Source organism: Poecilia mexicana, unplaced genomic scaffold (assembly GCF_051168715.1).
Source record: "Poecilia mexicana isolate PSO_F unplaced genomic scaffold, ASM5116871v1 scaffold_9, whole genome shotgun sequence".
Taxonomy (NCBI): Eukaryota; Metazoa; Chordata; class Actinopteri; order Cyprinodontiformes; family Poeciliidae; genus Poecilia; species Poecilia mexicana.
Genome location: NW_028263378.1, coordinates 9,347,933 through 9,371,593, shown reverse-complemented (window position 1 = coordinate 9,371,593; position 23,661 = coordinate 9,347,933). Strand labels below are relative to the sequence as shown.

The following is a 23,661-nucleotide window of genomic DNA, read 5'->3' as shown; positions in this document are numbered from 1 at the left end:
AAATGTAATAACTTTGACCATTTTTGCTCTATAAACACATGAACCAACAGGATGTACTGTAAAGTTATTTGGATTAAATAAAAATCAGCATGAAATAGTCCCTGAATTTTTTAGATTCAAATCTACTAACACCATAAAACAACCTGCAGCATGTTTTCCCCCCTATCTGTTGTAGTTATTAGACTAGAAAATCAGAATCAGTGGTTAAAATGTCGAGAGAGTTAGAAATTAAACGTGCACAATCTATTGAATCATCATCATCCTCAGAATATCACAATCTTCAATGACTGCTCGGACATTGTAGTTTGTGAAATATTAAATTTCATGTGTCTGCATGTTGGAAAACTTGTCTTGGCAGTTTAACTTTCCTGTTTACACTCTTATTACACCTAATTTACATGTTTGTTCCCTTGCTCATAGAGAGGGGTGTGGATATTGAGCAATAGTAAAGAAGCATCAAGAAAATGTGAGTTAATTAACATTTTTGCAATTCTCAGCAATAGCATCACAGTTCCATATTTTCTTGATATTCTGCACCCATGTTGTAAATTGTTACATTTCCAGAATGGGTGGGATTGAAAGCTGTGGGACTCCCTCTAAAATGATTGGACGGTGAAACAGCTGGTTACCATGGAGACTGAATGCAGGCATGTAGACAGACATTGCTGGCCAAGGAGTTGCACAGATTTGTTTTGGGCCTCTGATTCTGCCTGGACATCGGGAACACGGCAGATGTTAGTAACCTGCAAACAATAGAATGTAGTTTTATTTTATAATGTAACTAAATGATTGACAATTTGATAATTAAAATAAAAAGGAAAGAACCTAAAGATGTTTTGTGAAAGTCTGTGTGTGTGTGTGGCGTTTGTTTTACTGACTTCACTTCCAAAGCATCCCTGTTGGTTCTGTATCCAGATTCACTCTAAACCATCTACTTGATGTTCCAGCTGGTGTTTTTATTCTCTTGCATTGTTTTCTTAAATTAATTTCCAGTTGCAGAACCTGGGTGTGAACCCAGCTAACATCGGCTTCAGCTACCTGACCATGGAGTCAGACAAGTTCATCTGCATCCGGGAGAAAGTGGGCGAGCAGAACCAGGTGGTGATCGTTGACATGTCCGACCCCAACAACCCAATCAGGAGGCCCATCTCCGCTGACAGCGCCATTATGAACCCCACAAGCAAGGTTATCGCGCTGAAAGGTGAGATGGTGAAATTCGTTGTACATTATGTTGTATGAAAGTTATTTCTGTCTCCAGTACAATTAACTGTAGTAGAAAAAGAGTCATGCAATGATTAATGCTGGCCAAACGCACTCAAGTCTGTTTTCTCAATGTTCCTAATTGGTTCGTCATATTGATTATCTGTTAGTGAATATAACCCGGAAAGCACAAATGAAAGTGCTGATCTGCCTGTAATGCCTTTTCTCTCCTTCCTCCTCCCTCGCTCTGGGAATAACTCGCCCCCGTTTGGCCCTCCTTAACGTTGTCCTGTCACTCTTACCTGATTGACATTCTGCTTTCTCCTCCCTTGCTTTCTGTAATTTCTCAGACGGTGAGTTGCTTTCTGTGTGTCTGCCTGTCTGGCACCCCGTTGTGATGATACAGTAGCCATGTCTCTCTCTCTCATAAAAGTGTCTCTAACAACCATGCAGAGGCATTTTGACCACACTGCAGCTGCAAAATAATCCAAAGCTGTGTTCTAATCTAACCTGCTGGCAGATGCACCTCTTTTATGAGAACAACACGCGTTGGCATGGCTGTGTGTGTGTCGTATTGAAATCATCACATATTAGAGTAAAAAGCGCTGAAGCCCTGCGTGGGTCTTTGCACGCCTGCGTGAGCCAGTAGCCATATCATTGTTGTTAATTACGCAACCCATTAGCTTATCATAAAGCCTGTCTGTGCTGATGGCTGTTTGCACAACAGAGCCAGTATTCACCAACCTCATGCATTACCTCACCTGTTTGTTATGTTGAGGGTTTTAATGGCTAATGAAGGTTGTTACTGGTCGCATACGGAGCTAACCAGTCTATTCTGGAGCTCAGACGCAGTGCTGTGACTCAGTTTCTGCGAGCCATTATGACCTTTCTCAAAGCTGCCATCTGCTTCCTGTAGCTGGAGGCCAGTTGATTCTAGGTGCAAATGTCAGCTGGGTGCACAAAGTAAGGCTTCGACGGCTTACACAACACTTTGTGGTATTCATATTATTACAGATTGACAATTTGCTGGAACCTCTGCTTAAAGATGTGCAAAAAACCTTAAAATAAATCAATCCTGTACTGTAATAGTTATGTTCACGCTGGAAAATGCAAACTTTTATTTGAGTACATTCATTCAATGAGCATATAAAATCCTGATGGTGTGGCAGAACTCAATCATATTACATTTCATAAAGTTGATTGGTGTAGAGAGATGTTTGATCATTTCACTTTGCACAATCTTCGCAAGTCCCTCCAAGTCTTGGCACCTGTCTTATGCTCTTCAGTGTCAGTCACAACACTGACAGTCATTAATCCAACTGAGATTTGTGTGAATAAAGGTCCTGAACAGAACAGATGTTCACAAACTATTACTTTCTACAGTTTTTTTGTGGGATAAATATTTTGTTGTTCCGTTCAACTCTAAACCATTTTCAAAAGTAAGGAATTAAAACAAGATTGTTAGTTTTGTGCGATCATGTCTTCTTCATGGGTTTTCATGTCGTTTCCTTCATTGGTTCTTGGTGCAGCGCCGCCACAGGTGAGGAGGGGAACAGGTTTTTCAAATGTAAAAATATGCTTATTTTCACACCTGATAGTCCATAAATATGGTTCCTCATCTAGGCTGGTTTTTGAAGGCTAAAGGAAATGGGTCTCTGTGTTACGTCATATTTTATTGTGGATGGCTAAAAGTTCCCAGGGACTCTTAAGAAAAAAAAAGAAGAGTAAAGTATACATTCATTAACTGCTTTGGTTGCATTTAGCTGGAAGTGACTGCTGTTTAAAAATCAGGTAATAGAAACAATTTTTAAACAGGATTTTCTCTGACTGAATAAATGTACTCAAATTCAAGTTTAGATTTAGTTTTTTTTCTTTATGCTAGAAAATGTCTGCCTTAAAATGTTCACCTTATGACAGGCGGACATGTCAATGAGCATTGATATAGAGAAATAATCTACAAACAAAAAAAAACCCCATCATTACGTCTTAAATTTGTCTGATTTCTGCGTTTCCATGCATCCTCACAGCTGCCAAAACCCTGCAGATTTTCAACATCGAGATGAAGAGTAAGATGAAGGCTCACACCACCACGGAGGAGGTCATGTTCTGGAAGTGGATATCTGTGAACACCGTCGCCTTGGTGACGGACACGGCGGTCTACCACTGGAGCATGGAGGGGGATTCCCAACCCACCAAAGTGTTCGATCGGCACGCCAGCCTGGCGGGATGTCAGATCATCAACTACAGAACCGACGAGCAACAGAAGTGGTTACTGCTGATCGGGATTTCTGCACAGGTACGAGTTCACACCCCTCAGCACGTCTCCCCTCGAGTTGTAATTACCTTTTACGTCTCTGGTCTGCAGCCCTTTCGGAAAAAAAATCAGAGTGAAAAAACTTTCACATATTTCTGCGTCTCCTGCTTGGCCTTCTGTCCAGTCTGAGCTTGTAATTTCACACCCACAGACAAAGCTTTAACACGCTGCTCTTAGGACACTTTTTGGGTGTTAACACTTGGAGGAGACGGTTCTGCTGTTTTCTCCTTATTTTAGAGTTTTAATGAGGAGGCAGAGCATCAGATTCTCATGTTTTGTTAGATTTTACAGTGATGCACATGGAAATTTTTCTGGAGAAAGCATCTACATCAGGTGTGAGTTGCATAAAAAGCTGTGTCTTAGATTATTTAATCAGTTTCATATACTTTCAGTCTGTTGATATGTTGAAACTTCTATTCACGTTTTCTCATTTTTTGGAGAAATTTTAGTTGAGGTGAATCATTGTGCATAAATGGTAAAAGTAGAAAAAACTGTTAAAGATAAATGGTTAATAGAACAGTGAACAATATTACTCAGGTTATCTTTATCAGTTAAAATTTATTTAATATTGTATTTCTATTTAGGAATGATGTATAATATATAACATATTAAACAGCATTCAAACTATATATTTTTTAAAACTTTACTGCCATGAGCAGTCATTCATTTTCATATTAGTTGCTGCTGTTGAACAAAGATCGTTATGGAGTTGATAAATGTAACTGGGTAAATAAGTCTTGATGTGTTTTGCAAAATAATATACAGTTCCTTGAAAAATAAGAGACCACTTTAAATGTCTCTTATTTACTCTTTCTAGGTATATGTTTGAGTAAAATGAACATTGTTGTTTTATTCTATGAACTACTGACATGTCTCTGAAATTCCAAACAAAAAAATTAATATTTGTTTGCATGAAATGGGAAACCGTTAAAATAATGAAGAAAATGGAGCGCTTTCAGACCTCAGATAATGCAAAGAAAACAAGTTTATCTTAATTTAGAAAAAAAACAATACTAATGTTTTAACTCAGGAAGAGTTCAGAAATCAATATTTGGTGGAATAACCAGGAGGTTTTCAATGGGGGTCAGTGCTGTGCATTATTATTAAAGAGTGGGCTCTTTATTTCTTTTCAGATCTGTATATTATCTACATATGTTCACTGCAGCAAGTTAAGACTCTGCTGCTCCAGAGGATTCAGGTTTTCCCTCAGACTGAGTTCAGACAACAAAACTTTTTTTGGGTTGAACATTCAAAATTTGATCTGTTCAGATATGATTAGATTGTCCAGGATCAAATTTAATAGCTTGAGGATTTAAGTAAAATTTACACCTCAGTTGGGAAATGGTTCCTGTTTTCATCCTTGAATAGGCCAAAACTGCCCAAAGTATGCACTCCAATTACACTTTCCTAATAAAATTGAAGATAACGTTAAGTAGATGATTAGTTTTTAGTTGAGGGAAGTAAAGTATTTCCTTAGATATTTACTGGATAACAGAAGGAGTTGGGATAACTTCTCAATCCCTGCAGAAGCATTTTTCTCCCTGAACAGTCCGATGGTTTGTCAGCTAGAGTTAATGAAAGACACCTGAGGGGTTTCACTGTTATTGAACAGGAAGCTCTGCTTCCACCTAAGCTGCGCACATAAAAGCTTCTCAGAATGCTCTAATGAAGAGAAATTAAACCGAGGGAGGAAAAGACTGGAAAACAGTTTAGTCACACTGGAAAAAAAAACACTTTTCTGGTGTTTTCTCATAAACAAACCTCCTGCTGGAAACATTGTGTCGGTTTCCATCCCACAGCACTGACTCGTGGCTCCTCATTGTTTGTTTAAGTAATCACTCTTCCCAATTATAACGTCTTATCTTAAACCCTCAACAGTCGAACAGCGAATCTGAACTTTTGTTGCACTGTGTTGCATCACAACTCAACGGCTTGAAGTTTTGACAGTCCCATGAGTCTGAGGTTCAGTTTTATTTTTCTTTGCAGCAAAATCGCGTAGTCGGGGCGATGCAGCTGTACTCGGTTGACAGGAAAGTCTCCCAGCCCATCGAGGGCCACGCCGCTGCCTTCGGGGAGTTCAAAGTGGAGGGAAATGCCAAACCTTCCACGTTGTTCTGCTTTGCTGTGCGCTCACAGGCGGGAGGAAAGGTGAAGGTTTATTGACGAGTTTCTTTTACGTCCTACTTGCTGTGCTTATTTTATTTATGCATGATGACTTTCTCCTCAAAGTTGCACATCATTGAAGTTGGTCAGCCCGCTGCAGGAAACCAGCCATTTGCTAAGAAAGCAGTGGATGTGTTTTTCCCTCCAGAGGCCCAGACAGACTTCCCTGTAGCTATGCAGGTAAGTGAACGGCAGCTACTTATTCAACTCCTGAGAGTTTTAGGTGACTGGTGAATTCTTAAAATCTCTTTTTACTCTTTTGTTGTAGATTGGGAACAAGCATGGTGTGATATATTTGATCACAAAATATGGTTACATTCACCTGTACGACCTGGAATCTGGAGTGTGTATATACATGAACCGCATCAGTGCAGAGACTATCTTTGTTACGGCCCCTCATGAGGCCACCTCAGGGATCATCGGTGTTAATAAGAAGGGACAGGTGAGGAAAAAAACTGAAGAGTCTAAATACAAAGCTTCTGTTACTTAGGAAGTATCAGTTTTACTTATTTTGCTAAAAAAAAATCATCAAAGGGTTTATATTATTTTTGTAGCTTTTTCAAGATTTATGTTGTCTGGCTCTAAAATGTATCTTAAAGGTGACCTGTTATGCCTCTTTGAGCAGCTTAGGGTCTGTGGTCTATGCAAAGCATGTTTATTACATTTTAGGCACCAAATCATTGTTAGATAGTGAGATTTTAGTTTGCTCAGTTCTGCCTATTTTGAGCTCCTTTCAAAAAGAGCTGTTTCACTTTAAATCCAAATAAACTGTTGGTGGCCACGCCCCCCAACTCAATGTTTACACTCACACATGAAAATGGCTGAAAACAGATGCACAGTTTTACAACCATACATCTTTTAAAAGCATTAGTAGAGCCTACTGCACAACAAAACACTTGTCATTTCCAGCAGCCATTGTATAACACATACATTAAAACCAGCTGACCAAACCTGCTGGAGTTCTTTTGGAGTTCTTTTGGTTGCTAAGTAACCAAAAGAACACAACCAGTTACCTAGTTTAGTTGCTAGGTAACTGGTTGTGCTTTGCTGGAGTTGCTAGGTGAGTGCTGGTACTCCCTAATTTGTAATGTTACATTCTGTGGGTTTTTGAAACGGCTCTTTTTCCAGACACCAAAAAACATAAACTTATTGCCAAAAATTGGCTGAATGTTTTTTTTTGTTTGTTGTTGTTGTTATTGGGCTTGGCAGTAGAGATCCAAATTGAAGTCCAGAAACTTGCAAAATGTGAATTTGGCTTAAATGTACATTGAAAGATTTACCTTCTAATTTTTTTTCTGTTTCTAATTTATTGAGTTTTATTGACATACTGCAACTGCCTTTTCTACACATCACAGGTCTTGTCAGTGTGTGTTGAAGAAGAAAACATAGTCAACTATGCCACAAACGTTCTGCAGAACCCTGATCTCGCCCTGAGGATGGCCGTGAGGTCTAATCTTGTTGGGGCTGAGGAGCTTTTTGCCAGAAAGTTTAATACTCTGTTTGCCCAGGGAAGTTACTCAGAGGCTGCAAAGGTTGCTGCATCTGCACCCAAGGTACGTCAGACTCTGCAGTTAAAGTGTAGCGCTTGCATTTTCTTCTCTTACCAGGTGCATTTCGGTAATGAATAAATTCTTCATCTATCTAAAATTAAGGCATTAAAATGTCTTAAATTCATAAAAAAAATAAGTTTACTTTGAATACATTAATCACAGGTCTTAAATTTTGTCTATTTATTCTCGTATATTCTATGTATTATTTTTCTTGAATTCCATTCATGATGGCCTTTAAAAGGTCTTAAATCTTGAGTTCATATTACCTTAAAGAACACAATATGAATAAATTAGTTAATTTGATTAGCAGCCTGTCATATCTACAACGATTCAGAGTTTCAAAGAATAAAATAGTTGTTTTCTTGTGAGTTTTACTGAATCACCATAAAATTTGTCTAAAGATTCAGTAGAAATTTTCAGTTTTCCCTCCTCCAGTAATTCCTCCATTGTGCGATGTATTCTGACCTGCAGGGTATCCTCCGAACGGCAGAAACCATTCGCAAGTTCCAGAGTGTCCCAGCCCAGCCGGGTCAGGCCTCACCCCTGCTCCAGTACTTCGGCATTCTTTTGGACCAGGGCCAGCTCAACAAGTTTGAGTCTCTGGAGCTGTGCAGGCCCGTCCTGCAGCAGGGCCGCAAGCAGCTCCTGGAGAAATGGCTGAAGGAGGACAAGGTAGGAGCTGGTGAAAGTTTTCTGCTCCTCTGTTATGCGACTGTCATAATTAGTAAATGCGACTATGTGTGCTCTGCAGCTGGAGTGTTCAGAGGAACTGGGCGATCTGGTAAAGGCCTCGGACCCAACGCTAGCTCTTAGTGTTTATCTCAGAGCAAATGTCCCCAACAAAGTCATTCAGTGCTTTGCAGAAACAGGACAGTTCCAGAAGATAGTGCTGTATGCCAAAAAGGTAACCAGATCTCCATTTTACTTTCTCATAATATATTATCATCATCTTTGGTTTTGTCTGTCTTAAATATGAATGTATTTAAAAAGGTGCAGACAGATTCACATTGTTCCTGTGCCTCTGTAGGTGGGCTACACCCCAGACTGGGTGTTTTTGCTGAGGAACGTAATGCGAGTCAACCCAGACCAAGGACTGCAGTTTGCCCAAATGCTTGTCCAAGACGAGGAGCCGCTGGCCAACATCAACCAGGTAATATGAGCAGCATCAGATGCAGTCCTTGATAGTGTGATTTATTATTATTATTTTTTTTGTATTTTCCAGGTTCAGATTAGTATGAAAATGGGACAAATTAAAGAAAAGTAAAAATGTCTGTCTTGCCAAGCGGTATTTCTTACATCATTGTCAAAACGTTGAATTATCCCTCTGTCCATCTTTTCTTCTCTACTTCTTCTGTCTTTCCCACCCTTCATCTGTTTCCTTCTTCTTCTCCACCCTTTATGTTCTCTTTGTCTCTTTTTAGGTTTCTTTCCATGTTTCTCTTCTTTCTTTCTAAATTTCTTTATTTCTTTTTTATCTTGGTTCCTTTCATGTTTTATTTCTGTCCTTGTCTCCTTCTGGTCTAACTCCATCTGCAGTAAATTCACAGTATTTATTCTTTGGACCATCAGCTATGATGATGATTAAAGTGTAGAAGAATGTGGCATAAAAACTATGTTGCAAAGTTTAAAAGAAAATCGCATATCTGATTCGATGGCGCACATCAACTGGAAAGGTGTCTTGGATGGGAATCGGTCTGTGTCTGTGTTGTTCCAGATGTTCTAGTAATGCCAAGAATCCACTGAGTCAGTGACTCCCTCCTTCCTTTGAAGCCACATCCTTGCTCTTGCTTTGAATTACAAGTTAAGCAGAAAATTGAAGGAGCAGAAACATCTGGCTGGTGTTTAATAACCTGTGACTTTTACATTAGCTGAAATGATGCTTTGCAGCACAATTTAAAGTCTTTAATATTCCTAACTTTTGTGCATGCTGTTTTTTTTCTTTTTGGCAGATTGTTGATGTTTTCATGGAGGGCAGCCTGATTCAGCAGTGTACTTCCTTCCTGTTGGATGCTCTGAAGAACAACCGTCCAGCTGAAGGACACTTACAGACACGTCTGCTTGAGATGAACCTGATACACGCTCCCCAGGTGAGCCGTTTTACCAGCTCCTTTTTCCTAACTGGAGAAATTGATGGCTACATCTAGTCGTTAGCCACCATTGATGTATCCACAACGAGTAAGAATGTCAACTGTGCGGATGTGGAGCATATTGCATAAACAGAGACATACAGCCAGGAACATGTAGTTCAGTGGCCACTTCTTTCCAAAAATGTCTGCGATGCCTGTTAATCAATTAGAGAAGAGAAAAATAATTCAAATTATATAATAACTGCCATGATTTAAAAAAAAGGATATCCTAATCCACATATCAATCAGTTTAATTTTTGTTGACACCAAATAATTATGTTCTGTTTCATTATTGTTTTGAATGTATTCCTCCATGTTTGTTTTCTTGTTTTGCTGTTTGTTTGGCTATTTTATTTTTATTACTCGTTCTATTATCTGGTTAATTATTTTATAGATTAATATCCCTTCTTGCTTTTTGTCACTTTATAATGTTTTTTGTATACATTATTGGTGAATTGGTGAATAAAAGATAAAAAACAGTTGCAGAGTAAAACTAGTTAGAGTTGGGTTTTAGTCATAATTGCTGCCTTAACCTTCCCTAAACATTAGGAGTGAATAAGTTTCTTCCAAACTTATTCACTCCTAATGTAATTTCCACCTTACAACTACAAACTACCACACATTTCATTAGGATTTCATATAATAAACAAACCAAAAATGACTGCACATAACTAAACTATAAGGAAAAGCATAAATGGATCCTCAGTGGTTTTTACCAATAAAAATCTGGATGCTTTGATCTGCATGTGGTGGTGAGTTTAGGGTCGTTTTCCTGTTGGAAGAACAATCTCATTTTGAAAGTCATATGGTTTTTCTTCCTTTTTATAATTAAACACTTTTTAAGGGGAAGGGGGGGGGGGGCGTTATGTAAAATCAAATTTTTTGAGCTTTATATCTTAGATGCTACTTCTCAGCCCAACGCTGGTAAGAACGGTTGTAAACGGCATCATGGAGAAACGTTGTGATGACTTGCTGAAGTGTTGGAAAGAGCAGGAGCTTCTTAAAGAGACAGAAGCCCAATTTCAAGGTGTTACATTGCAAAGTCAAATTTCTTTTAATTTATGTTTGATATATACAGCATTTTTATAAGAACTGAAGGTAACATAGTTACTTGATTGTGGTATAAAAATGGCAATATGTGCGTGGAAAATGCATAATAACGCCACTTTAATACCCAGGATCTGTATAAACATAGAAGTTTGGCATCATAATGTGGAAAATGTAAAGGGTTAAACAGGAGAGCAATAAAGTAGAAAGTTTTGACCCTGTAATGAACTCACTCATCCGCTGCTGTAGATTCTCACTTTGATGTGAAAAGTCGCTCTTAATATGATGTGTGTTGATGTGTGTAATGAACATTTTCAGGTAGCAGATGCCATCCTGGGGAACCAGATGTTCACACACTATGACCGGGCCCACGTCGCTCAGCTGTGTGAGAAGGCAGGGCTGCTGCAGAGAGCACTCGAACACTACACCGACCTGTACGACATCAAACGAGCCGTGGTGCACACACATCTGCTCAACCCTGAGGTACGCCTACAGCAGAGCAGCCAGTGCTGTGAACACAGCGCCGTTGGGAGACATTTGGTTTCATAAGAATGCCTTTAATCTCTTCCTCTGCATTTAGGTTTCTTTGCTTTTTCATTTTTCTACCGTTTAGTGGCTGGTGAACTTTTTCGGCTCCTTGTCAGTCGACGACTCTTTGGAGTGTTTGAGGGCCATGTTGTCGGCCAACATCAGGCAGAACCTGCAGCTGTGTGTGCAGGTAGCATCAAAGTATCATGAGCAGCTGGGAACTCAGTCGCTAGTGGAGCTCTTCGAGTCCTTCAAGAGTTATGAAGGTAGGCATTTTCTCTTAATTCGTTTAAAAATGATAAAAAGTTGTTAAAGGTGACCTATGATGCAAAATTCATTTTTAACGGTTTTGCACTTCGATTTGGGTTTCAACTGCTTCAAAAATCAGCCCAAGCGCATAGAAAAAAACAAACATAACACCCAGTCGTTTTTTGGTGTCTGTTTGAATGTAACAAATCAGAAGGCACTGCCCTGTTACCTAGCAACCCCAGCAAAGCCCAGCCCGTTACCTAGCAACCTGAGCTGAGCCCCAGGACGTTTGGTCAGCTGTTGTAAGAACTTCTGCTTTTCAAAGATGTTTGGTTGTGTCATTGTGCATCTGTTTGCAGTGTGAATGTTGAATTTAGGGGTGTGACCAGCAGCAGCTTATTTGGATTTAAAGTGACAAGAAGCCCTAAAACGGCTCATTCTGACAGCCACTCAAAATAGAGTGAACTGAAATATTATATAAGATAAGATATTAGTTCACTGTGCTATAAGTTACTTTTACTTTGGACAAAAATGTAACAAACATATTTTATTTAGCCCATAGACCTACCTTAATCTGTTCAAGGAAACATAATAGGTCACCTTTAAATGACAATTATTTTCTTACCTGATTTAAAAATGTTCCTGTCTTTTCTTTTAAGGTCTGTTTTACTTCCTTGGCTCCATCGTGAATTTCAGCCAGGAACCCGACGTTCACTTTAAATACATCCAGGCTGCTTGTAAGACGGGTCAGATCAAAGAAGTGGAGAGAATATGTAGAGAGAGCAACTGCTACGACCCAGAGAGGGTTAAAAACTTCCTAAAGGTAAAACCACTTCTTCATTAAGTGTAATTTCTTCTGCAGAGATAATTGAATATTATTCTCATTTTGCCGCTGTTTACAGGAGGCGAAGTTAACAGACCAGCTTCCCCTCATCATCGTGTGCGATCGCTTTGACTTCGTCCATGATCTGGTGCTCTACCTGTACCGCAACAATCTGCAGAAATACATCGAAATCTATGTTCAGAAAGTAAGATCAATACCAAAGCTGGGATTTCTTCCACCATGGCTTCCTAACTAATCATTTTATGTAAATGTTGCTGGTTTATTTTGGATTTGCTCGTTGCATTCTCAGGTGAATCCCAGTCGGTTACCCGTGGTGATCGGTGGGTTGTTGGATGTGGACTGTTCAGAGGATGTCATCAAGAACCTGATCATGGTGGTCAGAGGACAGTTTTCCACCGATGAGCTGGTGGACGAGGTGGAAAAGAGGAACAGGTGAGCCCAGATTAGGCTTGGATCCATGAGTTATTGTCATTGCAAAAACCAGTTTCCTCTCTTTGTTCCATCCTTTTTTTCCCAGTTTCTTCCTGTCTTCTTACCTTCCTGCCATTGTTTTTTTCCCCCATTCTTGTTTCCTGACTTGATTTAAACCCTTTTCCTTCATTTTTGCTTTCCATAGATTTTCTGTAGTTCACTGATTCGTTCCTTCTTTTCTTCCTTCTTTCTGTAATTTGTTTGTACATTAATTTCTTCCTCCCTTCCGTTGTTCATTCCTTTCTTTCCATAATTTGATTATTTGTTCTTTCCTTTCTTTATTCATTTCTTCCTTCCTTCTTTCCATAATTCATTCCTTTGTTTCTACCTTCCTTCTTCCATGTATATGAAATTTATAAAAAAATGCCTTTTTTTTGTCAAGTTTTTGAATTTTTCTGTTACAGTAAGAGAAGATATTTTACATAAGTCAGTTTTTTTTTTGCTACCTTTTCAGGTTGAAGCTTCTGTTGCCATGGCTGGAGTCGCGTATTCACGAGGGATGTGAGGAACCAGCTACCCACAATGCACTGGCCAAGATCTACATTGACAGCAACAACACGCCGGAGCGCTTCCTGAAGGAGAACCCGTTCTACGACAGCGCCGTGGTCGGCCGCTACTGCGAGAAGAGAGACCCCCACCTGGCCTGCGTGGCGTATGAGAGGGGCCAGTGCGACCTGGACCTCATCAAAGTGTGTAGATCCCATCACACTGACTGCAGAAGATTTTGAATGCACAGACATGTTTAACTTCCTGCTATGTCTATTTTTTTTTTAATCTCTCAGGTTTGCAATGAAAATTCATTATTTAAGAGTGAAGCTCGGTATCTTGTACGACGAAAAGATCCAGAGCTCTGGGCCAAAGTGTTGGAGGAAGACAACCCGTTCAGAAGACAACTCATCGATCAGGTTGGCTTCATTCCACTTCAGTCCGGCTGTGACCAGAAATTTCTTCATTTTTTAATTAATATTTTTACACTATTTCCACTCTCAGGTGGTGCAGACGGCTCTGTCGGAGACCCAGGACCCAGAGGAGGTGTCGGTCACAGTCAAGGCCTTTATGACTGCAGACCTACCAAACGAGCTGATTGAGTTGCTGGAGAAGATCGTTCTCGATAACTCTGTCTTCAGTGAACACAGGTACTTTGGGCACATCTTCTTTGTAAATCTGCAGTGCAGGTTTCATTTTTTAAACTTTTTCCATTTTTTCTTCAGAAACCTCCAGAATCTGCTGATTTTAACGGCCATCAAGGCCGACCGCACTCGTGTGATGGAGTACATCAACAGGCTAGATAACTATGACGCTCCTGACATCGCCAACATTGCTATTAGCAATGAGCTCTTTGAAGAGGCGTTTGCCATTTTCAAGAAGTTTGATGTCAACACCTCAGCCATTCAGGTAAAAATAAAATTATAGATTGATAGTCATGATTGCAGAAAGAGTATTGGTTTATTTGGAGCAGCAAATTCGTAATAAGCCAAAAGTTCGTTTGATGTTGTTGGCCAGGATTCCCAGGTTTGAGGCAAATCTCTGGTTTTTGCAAAGATTTGACTTAATTTCTAGTAATTAACAGTTACAAGAAGAACAAAGGAATCACTTTTAATATGTTTAGATTTTATGCCATAAGTAGGACTTTATTCAGAGCAGAAGTGAAAAAAAGACAAAACCTTTACAGCACCACGGTTAACCTCTCTGTAGGATCTTATATCAGCCATTACTGTGCCTAACCAGTGTCTGTGGTTATCCTTTCCTAAACTCTTAGAGTGACAGGATAGACACAGAGCATTTTGCTGTTTTCCTTTCAGCCTTCCTGTTATCTATTTTAAGCTTTGCTCTCTCTGCATTCTCAGATGTCTTCACATAGTTTAGAAAATAAAATTGTCCTTATAAATGTCTTCATACATCTCTGTTCTTCCTTTGGCTTAATATTTAAGCCACCTCACTAATACTGAGAATAACTAGTATTAGTAATTTAAGTCTTCTTCTAGTAACAACTTCCTCTCTGAAGAGTGTTATTTTTTAGATTGTAGAAATGCAATCTATTGATGCATTTCTACTGATAAGTTTTCCCCCAATTCTTGCCTTTTTTAATTTTTGTAGGTTTTGATTGAGCACATAGGGAACTTGGACCGGGCCTATGAGTTTGCGGAGCGCTGTAACGAGCCTGCAGTGTGGAGTCAGTTAGCCAGAGCTCAGCTGCACAGGGACCTGGTCAAGGAGGCCATCGACTCCTACATCAAAGCCGTGGATCCATCAGCGTACATGGAGGTGGTCAATGCAGCCAGCAAGAACGGTAAGCATCTCTGTTGTAAGATATCTTGGCTGCATTGGTGTGTTTCATGTGAGTTTCTTGGTGTGTGTCTTTGCTGCAGACAACTGGGAGGATTTGGTGAAGTTCCTGCAGATGGCTCGTAAGAAGGCCAGAGAGTCGTATGTAGAGACGGAGCTGATTTTTGCTCTGGCTAAAACGAACCGCCTGGCTGAGCTGGAAGAATTTGTCAGTGGGCCCAATAATGCTCACATTCAGCAGGTAAAAACAACAATAATTTCACATATAAAGGCTTTAGATAGTTTTTAAACCTTAAATGTTTTGGGTTAACTTAAATTAAGAGCCTAGGTTTCAGAATGATTAAGGACTGCTGTAAAGGTCTGTAATGCTTTCTTGAACAAGTTAGGATAGGTTTATGGACTACACAAAACATGTTTGATACATTTTTGGTACAAACTCATTCTTAGATAATGAGTTTATCTAAGATTTTATAATTTATAAAGTACATTTATAGTTTGGTTATTTCTGTCTGCCAGAGCTCCTTTCAGAATGACCTGTATTAAGGCTTCTTGTCACTTTAAATCTCACTAAGCTGCTGCTGGTCACACTCCTTAACTCAATGCTTACACATGCACATGAAAATGACTGCAAACAGATATACAAATATACAAAAATACAAAAAATATACAAAATGTGAATTTTGCATAATGGGTCCCCTTTAACAGGGTTACTTTTTCCACCAAAATGTGAAAAATTCCTGCTGTAAATCTGATCATTAATTTTCAGGTGGGAGACAGATGTTACGAGGAGGGAATGTACGAAGCGGCCAAACTTTTGTTCAACAACGTGTCCAACTTTGCCCGACTTGCGTCTACATTAGTCCACCTTGGGGAGTACCAGGCAGCCGTGGACAGCGCCAGGAAAGCAAACAGCACTCGGACGTGGAAGGAGGTAAAAGACGCACAAATATCTTCGTTTCACTTTGCAAAACATGAAATTAAGAAATATACAAATGCAAGAAGGGAAAAATAAAACGGAACTGTGGGATTGAAAAAAATAACACCTTTAAAGCCAAACTATATCGATGTTGTCCTATTCTTTGGAGCAGAAGTATTAACGTTAATTTTCTCCTTTGGCTTCATAAACCATGATGCAGCAGATGTGTTTGACTTTACATTTCTTTATCTCTTAAATTAAAATTTAGGTTTTATGTTTTGCTAAATATTCTGGAACTGAGCATGCTTCAGGTCTACATATTAAACCTCAACTAAAGATGAAATAAAGTGTTCAGTTTTCACACCTGTTCCGAAAGTATACATACATGGGTATTCATAGTTTAATTGTTGAATGCAGAATAACCTTTCAAATAGATAAATAGAATTACCAACAAAAGAAGTTTGTTGGTAATTCTGTTATTTTGTTGTGTTGACAAATAAGTTTTCGTTCAGTTTGCTGCCTGTTCTGATTATGTTCTGTCTCCTTTGTTAGTGCAATTTGCTTAGCAAGAACAAAACAGAACACAATTATGGAAAGCTCTACAGACACAAAATAAAAGGCACATTTAGGTTTTTTTCTTCTTTAATAAAATCTTGGCATTTACTTTCTCTGAACTCGACAGGTTTGCTTTGCGTGCGTCGACGGCGAGGAGTTCCGGTTGGCGCAGATCTGCGGCCTTCACATTGTGATCCACGCCGACGAGCTGGAGGACCTGATCAGCTACTACCAGGACCGCGGGTACTTTGAGGAGCTCATCGCTCTGCTGGAGGCCGCGCTGGGCCTGGAGCGCGCCCACATGGGGATGTTCACGGAGCTCGCCATCCTCTACTCCAAATTCAAACCTCAGAAAATGAGGGAACATCTGGAGCTCTTCTGGTCACGAGTCAACATCCCAAAGGTAGGTTTTCTCCCTGTCTTGGTGTGTGTGTGTGTGCGTATGTTTGTTTCATGCGTTTTCTGTGTGGAAATATCAGATTTATGAATGTTCTCTCTCTGCAAAACAGACTTTAATTAACACCATCTGAATAATTGGTGTTTCTTGGTCTCCTTTTTGTGGTTTACTAAATTTGTTCTGATATATTTCATCATATTAATATTTTAATCAAAAGTTTTTTAAAGATTATTTTAACATAGGATTGTTTATAAATAGAAACAACTGCCAAAAAGCAGTTTTTCCAATTGTTCTTGCAAGTATGCGATGCTAATTTGTCTTCCAGAAAGTAAACTTTAAATGTCACAAATGCCATATTCTTTTGGTTTCAGGTTCTTCGTGCAGCTGAGCAATCTCATTTATGGGCAGAGCTGGTTTTCCTTTACGATAAATACGAGGAGTACGACAACGCTGTCATCACTATGATGAACCATGCAACAGATGCATGGAAAGAAGGCCTGTTCAAAGACATAATTGCCAAGGTAAACACGTCATTTTAACTCAACTATTTATTTCTACAATTTTTACAACCAGGCTTCTACTGCTGCGACATTTCTAACAAGACATGTATACATATTTAAATCGTCTACAGACATAGATAACATTACATAAAGTGACTGTCAAATAATATTGTCTTAAGAGAATAATAATTACTAACTAGATCTTCTACTTTATTGAAACGTTTCTAGTTTTGTTTCTATTTTCTTCAGTCTTTACCCCAAACTCTCTTAACTTCATATCGTCAGTCAGATTTTACTTGAGCTTTTTTTTTTTTTCAGCTTCTGCTGTTGTATAATTTACATTTATGTTATATTTCTGTATTTGCAGTTCCATGTTATGTTACATTCATTCCTTGTTCCTTTCAGGTCGCCAACGTGGAGTTATACTACAAATCTCTTTCTTTCTACCTGGAATACAAACCTCTGCTCATTAATGACCTCCTGACTATTTTGTCTCCCCGGTTGGATCACAACAGAGCCGTCAGCTTTTTCTCTAAGGTAACGTCATGTGAAGAAGGAAATCTTTACGCTGCGTGATCCCTTCCTTCATCTCTGTCCACTTTACTGCTATGATGCATTTTGCTTTTGCTTGACCAGATGAATCAGCTGAAGTTGGTCAAGCCGTACTTGAGGTCGGTCCAGAATCACAACAATAAGGCCGTCAATGAAGCGCTCAACAACTTGCTAACGGAGGAAGAAGACTACCAGGTTGGACGGTTTGGTTGGTTCTGCTGCCAGCTCGCTATTATTTAAATATTAGTAGTTTATTTAGACAAAAGCTGAATCAGTGTCTTTCACAGTTGAAAAGTGATTACTTACATTTCTAAAGTTGATATGATTCACGTTTCCATTGACTAGTTAAACTTTGTTAATATCGTAGTTCTTAACCCTGGGTTTTGTTCTGGTTGCTTTTCTCTGCAATGTGAGTTAAATTTGATTTGTCTGCAGAGCCTGAGAGCCTCCATCGATGCTTACGATAACTTTGACACCATCGACTTGGCTCAGAGGTTAGAGAAACATGAACTGATCGAGTTCAGGCGTATCGCTGCTTATCTGTACAAAAGAAACAACCGCTGGAGGCAGAGTGTGGAGCTCTGCAAGAAGGACAAGCTATACAAGGTAAACCAAACCCAAACATTTACCTCTACCAGATATGAATTGGAGATCAATTGGTCATCCTGTCACAATAACAGTATCGGTGTTTTCGAACACTTTTTTTAAAAAACCTTTCTTGGATGAGAAATATTAATGGAAATGAACTGATAATGTCACAAATGTAATAATTTCAGTCAGAAGGTCGGACTTCTCTAAATCAAATTAGAATAAAAACCTGACTGAGAAAAATTTATGTCATTTTTTGATTCAGTGATGCAAAATAATCCTAATTCAATAGAAAAAACATAGATACTTATAAAAATATTTTTTGTAACCCAGTGATACCCAGTTGGTATCAATAAATGTTGTTTTTACATTTCAAAATATGATTGAATGACCTTGTTGTGCACCATTTATGAGGCTAGGTGCAAAAACGCTTTAAGCTTGGCAGTGTGGTGGCTAAGGCTGTAGAGCGAAGGCTATCGCCGGCTTCACTGTTTTTGCTAAGTTTGATTGTAATTCAGAAAATTTCCCCAACATCCATTATATTTACAGTATTATCTGTCTTAAATTTCAGTCAGTGGCATTAAAAAGGTCTTTAAAAGTCTTAAATTCAACCCCTGAAGCCTGCAGATTTCCTGTGTATGTAGGTAGCTGTTGTAGTGAGTAATGAGGTTTACTTATCCGAGACTCTGACCACGTGCAGTGACTTCAGCTTCCAGCAGATGGCGTTACTGGCTTATTTCTTTAAGCTTCATACCTGTGTGAAAGTCTTTCTCCAGTATGAAGCAGCTGAAGTCCTCTTGGTGTTTCCCAGGATGCCATGCTCTTCGCTGCAGAGTCAAAGGATGCCGAGCTGGCAGAGACTCTGCTGCAGTGGTTCCTGCAGGAAGACCGGAAGGAGTGCTTTGCCGCCTGCCTGTTCGCCTCCTACGACCTCCTCCACCCTGACGTGGTGCTGGAACTGGCCTGGAGACACAACATAATGGACTTTGCCATGCCCTACTTCATCCAAGTCATGAGAGAGTACCTCACTAAGGTTAGAGCTGAGCAGAGATTAAAAACTGATTATCGTTGCTTACAGTAAAGTAGATGCTTATGTATTTTTAGATTGTTTCAGCACAGTATTACTGCACATAAAAAGTCTTAACATTTTCTGTAAATGCTTGCCTTGACAAGTCAGATTTAAAAAAAGCTATTAGAATAGCTACACTGAGACGAAGAAAGCAGAACTAATTGTTATAATGTTTTGCTTGTAGACATGTTCAGTCATCTGTCTGGGTTCTTTTCCAGGTTGATGAATTTGCAGCAAAGGTGATGGTCTCTGGCCCTCTTTTTTTTTCTAGAAATGTGTTCCGTTTGTTTTTATGTTGTAACACTTGTAGGAACGTAGCATGGACTGTAGACTAAGCACGACCTAACGCGCCCGGTCCCGGACAGCTGTGGTTTCAGTGTGCAGGCTTTTGTTCCACTTCATCATCCACACATTTCAATTTTACCAGCTGGAAAACAACAGACTCAAGCTTGCTTTGAGTAGTAAAACAAATAAAAAAAGGAAATAAAACAACAAACTGAATGTCAGTACATATTAACCTAAAACGTATTTTAATATTTTGATATTTACGCATAAACTTTTGCAAAAACGCTGAATAAATAGTAGCTTATTGAGCAAAATATTAGACCTTTTTGACTGTTTTCCTCTTCCCAGTTAACACGTGTTGGCTGGTTAATTACTCTTTCTGTCTGCTCAGGTAACCAGTCTGTAAACACGTTGCTTGTAGCTTCCCAGCTGTACTTTTAGCTATAATTCAACTTCTGTTGGAGTCCAAGGTGAAGGAGCCGTCTATCAACCACCTGATTGTCACTGTGCAGCAATAGGTGGGGGAGAAGGATGCTTTAATATTCAAAACCTTTTTATATCTTGATTCAAGAAACTCGAAAAGCCTGCTTCCAAATAGCAACTCATGATGGTGCCCGGAGCTAAAGCCTGTTCAGAATATATTTTTCTTCATGATCACACATTAGTCTATCCTGGCCTAACAAAACCCTCTCACCATCTAACTTTGGATGTCATGGGGCTGCATCTGGTGCTAAGTGGTGTTTTTTGAAATGTTGACTTGATAGAGTACGAAAAAAACAGACACCAAGGCCTCGTACACACATAGCTCAGTATTTTAAAAACAAGTATCTCCAGCAAATTGTTTTTTAAAAAGTTATTTTCTACATACAGGATTGGTTTTAGAGAAGTTTTCATCCACATGAACCTGTACAAATCCACCTCTAAGCGTTCCTTTAAACATGCCAAACCCATAGGGGGCAGTGTAGTGCTAAGATAAAACCTATGTCAGCCAATCAGATTGCTTCAAAACAACAAAGACTTCCTGTTGAGAATTAAGCATGGCTTAGCATATTAGAATATGAAGTTAATAAAACACAAGACAGTGTCAATTGGGAATTATATCAGAGTAAGTATGTGGACATATTGGGGCATTATTTGTTGCAGACTAAAGTGGAGGACTCTACCTCTTTGTTTTCCCTTGTTCATACAAAAATACAGACTTTTTTAAAAATGTCTTATTCATCAGTTTTTTTTAGTGATTTTAAAAGGAGTTTTGTGAGGGTTATATGCAAAAAGGCATAACAATTTATTTATTTTTCCAGATAACCGGCTATGTGTGGACTAGGCCTAAATATTAGTTTTCTGAACTGATGTTAATCTCAAATCATCCGTTCTTCCTCTGATCTTCACATGTTTTTTACGTTTCATGCTGTAAGGTTACAGAATGGTTGGCTGAAGTCATCCCATCAATACTCCTCACCTCATCCACCTCTGGATGTATTTACAAACCCAAACCTCTACCAAATATCAAACATAGTCCAGGGTTGGGCAGCGACTGTGACGTCGTGATGTGATACAAAGCAAAGACGGCTGCTTAATATTCCAAACTCTCTGATCTCACACCTTAAATGTCAGTGGGGGGTTCATGTTTGCATGTTTATTGCAGAGTTATGATGCAAAGGGGATTTTAGAAAAAAAAAGCACGACTCTAAAGCTTATTAGATGCAGCCCCATGTTTCTACCTGCAGGGAAAGATTTTAACTACAGGCTGCAAACAAATGAAGAGTGAGCCTCCTTTCTTCTGTTCCTTGAGAGGTCCTTTTTTATCCCCAGAAAAGATTAATTTAAAAATAAAGGGTTTGCACTTTCACTATCAATTAGGTTTTTAAACGCCTTTCATGTGGATTTTAACCTTTTCAGTTCTTTTTTAAAAAGCCCTTTCTTTCTTTAGTTCTTGTAAAATTCTTTCTGATTGCAGTGCACCACTGTTTCATATCTAGCTGTAGTGCAGTTAGCACAATTTCTCCAAATAACTCTGAGCAGCTCAGGTTATAAAAACTGGATTCCTGCCTGACAAACATGAGCTTCTGATTTGTAGCCTCAGTTTTAGTTGATTTCAGAGGAATGTTTACTCACAGCTATGAATGAGATGCATGTTAAAGCTCTGCATTTTATGGTACTGAGGCTAGCTGGAAATGTGCCACCTGCATTTAGGCATGTATAGAGGCTCCCAATATAGAATATAATATTTCTTTAACTGTGATGTATGTTATAATTCTGCCTATAAAGGGCCAGTTCACACATATTTAAGAATCGTCTTTCTGTTTTTAGTGACGAAATTAACGACACATATCTGAATCTTTTCCATGATAAATTGTTCTTTATAAACACCTTGCATTTCACTGATCAGTTTTTCTAGAAATAAATCCTGAATAAATGTGTATTGTTTACATGCATCTTTGGTGAGCTGACCCTTTATTTTATCCTGTAACATTTACACTGGAAGATGTCTTAGAGTCCTGCATGTCATCTTCTCCTCGGTAACCATGGCTACACTGTCAGTAACAGTGTGTTTGTAGCGTAATCTTTAAAAAGAGGTTGCGACAACTCGCAATTGAAACTTCATTTTTAATATTTATTCAGTGGATGTGAAGGAAAATGAGGGTATTTGTTGTTCTGCAGCTGAAGCTTTTGCAGTTTAAGTTCTCTGAGAGAAAAAAGAAGACATTTAAATGAAGTCTGTGCATTTCTGTGATCATAACAATGTAGGTGCTCTGCAAAAATCCTTATTTTAAACAACAAATTTTTTTGTTGCAAGGTAATCCAGCACAGTAAAACATTTAAACTACACATATACATAACTTTGAATAGAAAGATTTCTGCAGGATACCTTCAGGTTATGATCACAGGCTGTTAAGACGATGTGGAGGATGTTTTGTTTTTATATCTCTGCTCTCTGCTGCCCCCAGGTGGACAAACTAGAGGAGGCAGAAAGCCAGAGGAAAACTGAGGACGACGTGAAAGAGCCTCAGCCGATGGTGTTTGGTAAGTATAAAGTGAATCGACTGTGACTTTAAAATTCAACTCAATATATACAGATAAAAGAAATGTTATAATTTTACTTCAGGTAAAACTAGAATTTTGTATTAATTCATTGGACAAATTTAAGAAAAACAAACAGTTGGTTGTTTTAAAACCAAACTAGGATTAAAAATGCATTATGCAACCTTTAAAAAATATTATGATTTTTTTTTTTTTTTACATATTTGTTAAAACTGTCATTATGTTGTAACAGTTTAGTATGAGACAGATAATGTGTGAAAAAAGTCTCCACCTCCTCCCAGTGCTAACTGCAGGAATACACCACTCAGTCACTCACAGCTTGGAGGAGATCTTGGCGCTGTCAATCAAGCTTGTGTACATTTACTGACATAAATTTTTATGCGAAACTGTAACAGGATAAACAAAGGAATACATATGAGTATCATTGCTGCGATAACAATGTTAAAATCCCTGCATACACCAGTTTTATACCCAAACTAGTGGTGTTAGATAGCTTAGCAACAGGCCGAGTTTACTACATAAACATAAAAACACACAATTTCTCTGCTAATGTGTGATTAATTCAACTTATAATACTCAAAGATGTTGCTTTAGTAAGCAAGAAAGCGATATAAGCAGGGCTGAGGAGCTGCTTATAAAACTGTGCTTTCAGTTTTTCTACTTCTTCTCCTGCTTTTTATATAACTTACCAAGAAATGACCACAAGATGGCATCATTTAGCAAAATAAGATAACATCAGCGAAACAGTGACCATAACAATGCTGCTCACACCCTCACCCTCGATGTCTTTTACGGAAAAGCAAGTTCCAGATAACAAAGCCACCAATGACGGTGATAAATGGGCTTTCCTTGAACGCTAAGTGTTTTTTTCTCAGCTATTAGGACATTTAGCAGTGTGTACATGTGTGTGATTGACAACGCTAAGACCCTCTTCCTGGCTTTGATTGGTTGTTTCTCAAGAGAAGTGGCGCCTTTCTGT

General features: G+C 38.9%; 1 protein-coding gene across 1 annotated transcript in view; it reads left to right on the top strand.

The window, feature by feature from the left end:
- cltcl1 (clathrin, heavy chain-like 1) overlaps positions 1 to 23,661 on the top strand; it is a 35,497-nt gene that overhangs the window by 10,281 nt on the left and 1,555 nt on the right. Inside the window, exons 2-30 of the mRNA XM_088008741.1 lie at positions 994 to 1,201; positions 3,228 to 3,496; positions 5,501 to 5,662; positions 5,744 to 5,857; positions 5,946 to 6,119; positions 7,033 to 7,230; positions 7,699 to 7,899; positions 7,979 to 8,131; positions 8,255 to 8,377; positions 9,177 to 9,314; positions 10,719 to 10,883; positions 11,014 to 11,194; positions 11,837 to 12,000; positions 12,080 to 12,205; positions 12,311 to 12,453; positions 12,947 to 13,181; positions 13,275 to 13,397; positions 13,483 to 13,628; positions 13,704 to 13,887; positions 14,590 to 14,782; positions 14,862 to 15,019; positions 15,545 to 15,709; positions 16,377 to 16,652; positions 17,018 to 17,167; positions 17,552 to 17,683; positions 17,783 to 17,893; positions 18,134 to 18,304; positions 19,098 to 19,319; positions 22,589 to 22,664. Coding sequence (XP_087864867.1) covers positions 994 to 1,201; positions 3,228 to 3,496; positions 5,501 to 5,662; positions 5,744 to 5,857; positions 5,946 to 6,119; positions 7,033 to 7,230; positions 7,699 to 7,899; positions 7,979 to 8,131; positions 8,255 to 8,377; positions 9,177 to 9,314; positions 10,719 to 10,883; positions 11,014 to 11,194; positions 11,837 to 12,000; positions 12,080 to 12,205; positions 12,311 to 12,453; positions 12,947 to 13,181; positions 13,275 to 13,397; positions 13,483 to 13,628; positions 13,704 to 13,887; positions 14,590 to 14,782; positions 14,862 to 15,019; positions 15,545 to 15,709; positions 16,377 to 16,652; positions 17,018 to 17,167; positions 17,552 to 17,683; positions 17,783 to 17,893; positions 18,134 to 18,304; positions 19,098 to 19,319; positions 22,589 to 22,664 — 4,861 coding nt within the window. The remainder of the gene's footprint in view (positions 1 to 993; positions 1,202 to 3,227; positions 3,497 to 5,500; positions 5,663 to 5,743; positions 5,858 to 5,945; positions 6,120 to 7,032; positions 7,231 to 7,698; positions 7,900 to 7,978; positions 8,132 to 8,254; positions 8,378 to 9,176; positions 9,315 to 10,718; positions 10,884 to 11,013; positions 11,195 to 11,836; positions 12,001 to 12,079; positions 12,206 to 12,310; positions 12,454 to 12,946; positions 13,182 to 13,274; positions 13,398 to 13,482; positions 13,629 to 13,703; positions 13,888 to 14,589; positions 14,783 to 14,861; positions 15,020 to 15,544; positions 15,710 to 16,376; positions 16,653 to 17,017; positions 17,168 to 17,551; positions 17,684 to 17,782; positions 17,894 to 18,133; positions 18,305 to 19,097; positions 19,320 to 22,588; positions 22,665 to 23,661) is intronic.